The sequence below is a fragment of the Camellia sinensis genome, chromosome 3 (genome assembly GCF_055761805.1).
Source record: "Camellia sinensis isolate YWXY chromosome 3, ASM5576180v1, whole genome shotgun sequence".
NCBI lineage: Eukaryota > Viridiplantae > Streptophyta > Magnoliopsida > Ericales > Theaceae > Camellia > Camellia sinensis.
The window spans coordinates 23,984,001-23,986,898 of record NC_138963.1 but is presented as its reverse complement, the minus strand read 5'-3'; the positions used below and the strand labels follow the sequence as shown (position 1 = coordinate 23,986,898).

Genomic DNA, 2,898 nt, shown 5'->3' with positions numbered 1-2,898 from the left:
ATATAAATATTTTAGGCCTGAACAAACATAGTTTTTAGTTTATGTTTTTAAAATTTTTTAAACATTTTGTTCAAGCCAAACGCGTTTGTAATTTATGTTTTTTTAAAAATAAACAAAAATCAGTTTATAAAAATTTTGTAAACATAAACAAAAAATGTAAACGTTACCAAACGCTACCTAAATAATAAGTTTTCATAAACGAAAATTAGGCTCTAGATTCAAAATCGGGGATCAGTTTTGAGTTCCATCTTCTCCTACAAGTCATGTGTGCCTAGTATGTTGTGCGTGTCAAGTTTCGTTGACAGCCGAATCCATTTGAGTATTTAGTGTGTCAATCGGTTTGAAAAATAGTTATTAAGTAATTAGTTTTCATAAACGGAAATTAGGCTCTAGATTCAAAATAGGCAATCGATTTCGCGCCCCGTCTTCTCATATAAGTCATGTTTGCCTAGTATGTTGCGCGTGTGAAGTTTCATAAACTATTTTATGGTTGCACCAAATTATTATCTTTGTGAAGCTTTCATTGTGTAGTAAAATGAAGGCAAATTTGGGCACATAGTGAGCAAAAACAAAGGGAATCAACACAGAGGCCCTATAACATGAGGATATTCTTGGAGGTTTTATGTTAAAAAAAGTTACTAAACGACAAGTTTTCACAAATGACAAGTTGTCAAATTGTTTAAAATTTCACCTCACCATCTGGTGGTGATGTATATAGGTTCTCATCGGCCTCATAATCCGTAGGTTCACGGTGGCCACTCAATGCATCCGGTACCTATGATATTCGTGACATTCCTTGTTAATCGTATTTATATTCAATGATACAATTGTGCGACAATTAGATATTTATAAAACATTTATTTACAGCAAACCTGTTTGTTGTGATTTGTACTCCCTTCGCGGGACACAATAGCCAACATTTCAGCTTTCATTTATTGTATCTGGGTCGAAAGCTCTGCTCGCATCTCCTCCCTCAATTCCTCTCTAATCTTATCCCTCAGCTCTTGTCTCAACTCCATACGAACCTGCTTGGTGATCTCAGCAACAGTCGATGACTGAGATCCTGACTGTGATGACTTAGATTTATCTCCATACACCATGCTCCAAGGCACATCCTTGCTATAAGTACAACAATATCCATGCCCATCTTCACCAACCACGTTGTGGAAAACACTATCTCGAGCATCTTCAGTAGTACGGTAATCTTCAAGCAACATGGACAGTTGGCGCTCAAACTTATCCTATAAATTAAAATAACAAGTATATATACATAATTAGGTAGTTCAAACAAAATCAAATATAAATACAAATTTAAGGATTTGAAAATACCATGGTTTGCCTGACATCAGTGTCAGTTTGATTGCGTGTATATTTCCAAACACTCATTTTATCCGTGGGCAACCCTTCAGCAATCATCTGAAAATTCAAAAATTAATTATTATCCAAGTAATTTACATGCATATTGATATCTACCTAAATAATATATACCTTCCTTCGAATCTGAGTGAATGAAGTACGTTCTGTCGTATGATTAGTATAACGAAAGGAACGACTTCTAGCATTGTGTACTGCAATGTCCTATAAAGTTTCCATAAATGTAAGTCACAAGTATACAAAGTTATTAATTTTTCTAAAGCTATGTGCTTTGTAATTAACTTATTTTATATATCTCTACTTTCTTAGTCTTCCAATAATCAACAAGATCATACCACTGTTCTGGAACAATTTGCGGAGGTACCATGTCTTTAATATTATGATGATCCTTGTTAGGCTTAAAATACTTATTCTTGATCTTGTTTTTGTGATCCTTCCACAAGTCATTGCACTTTTTCAAGCAACGTGGTTTGTACCCCTCCGGACAAATTTGTAAATTATCATATAGTACAATTTAAATCATTAGTTCAATTAATAATATGATTAAACAATTTAATAAATATGCTTTTATCTTAACGTCCACCCATATTGACTCAAGAACATCAATAGACACTTCGGTCCAATCAACGTACATAAAAGAAACAATGTTCCGATTACGTATCATGAACCCAAGTTAGCTAGTTAACTTAGACTGATTATCTCTCATAGGATTGAAGTCGGCATCAAAATCAATGGCCAACTTCTTGCTCGTACCCCAATCTTTAATGCCTTTCGTAGATCCTCGACCTCGAGTGGAAGATAAAGAAACTATAGGGCATGTGAGGAACTATGAAAAAAAAACACATATTATAGAAATTGATAATAAATAACTTGTAGTTGAATTAACGTAATTAGATACATAACCATTTGTTATACCTGAGTTGGCTTGTGAATCGGCCGCTGGATTTGGAACACATTATAAGAATAAACAAATTATGTAAGAATATAATAAACAACATATAAATTAAAGCATAAATTAAATACATGAAAGCAAACTTGTACCTGGGGTGGGATATGAAGAAGTCGTCGATCCTAGCATATGAAATTAGGAAGTTTATGTATAGTGAAAATTAAATAATTTAATTAATATAATTTAAGTACATAACAAATTTGTATGCCTGGTGGCCTATGAAGACGACATTGGTCGAGACAATTGTGATGATGATGGTGGATGTATCGGTCGCTGTAATGGTGGTGGTGGCTGTATCGGTGGCTGTGATGGTGGTGGTGGCTGTGATGGTGGTGGTGATTGTGTCTACATACACAAAACATCAGCCATAGTACGAGAGGGATAATTAAGCTTCCTCTTCCATGCCATAACAATCTGTAAGAAATACAATTGAAAATATAGGGAATAGTTTGGAGTTAATAATATAAATACAATACAAACATAATAAATAAATTGGAAGCACATAAAATTGTTAAATAAAGTAACATGCCCAAATATGTAGGTCATTAAAGCATGAAAATTTACTATGTCATTAC

At 33.7% G+C, this 2,898-nt stretch overlaps 1 protein-coding gene across 1 annotated transcript; it reads right to left on the bottom strand.

The window, feature by feature from the left end:
- Nucleotides 1-724: 724 nt before the first annotated feature.
- LOC114278110 (uncharacterized) lies at nucleotides 725-2,668 on the bottom strand. Its single transcript, XM_082917605.1, has 4 exons — nucleotides 1,710-2,668; nucleotides 1,489-1,578; nucleotides 1,330-1,416; nucleotides 725-1,241 (listed from the first exon to the last, which is right to left on the bottom strand). Exons 3-4 carry the CDS (start codon nucleotides 1,414-1,416, stop codon nucleotides 933-935), a joined length of 396 nt encoding a protein of 131 aa, XP_082773731.1. The 5' UTR covers nucleotides 1,489-1,578; nucleotides 1,710-2,668; the 3' UTR covers nucleotides 725-932.
- Nucleotides 2,669-2,898: the final 230 nt, after the last annotated feature.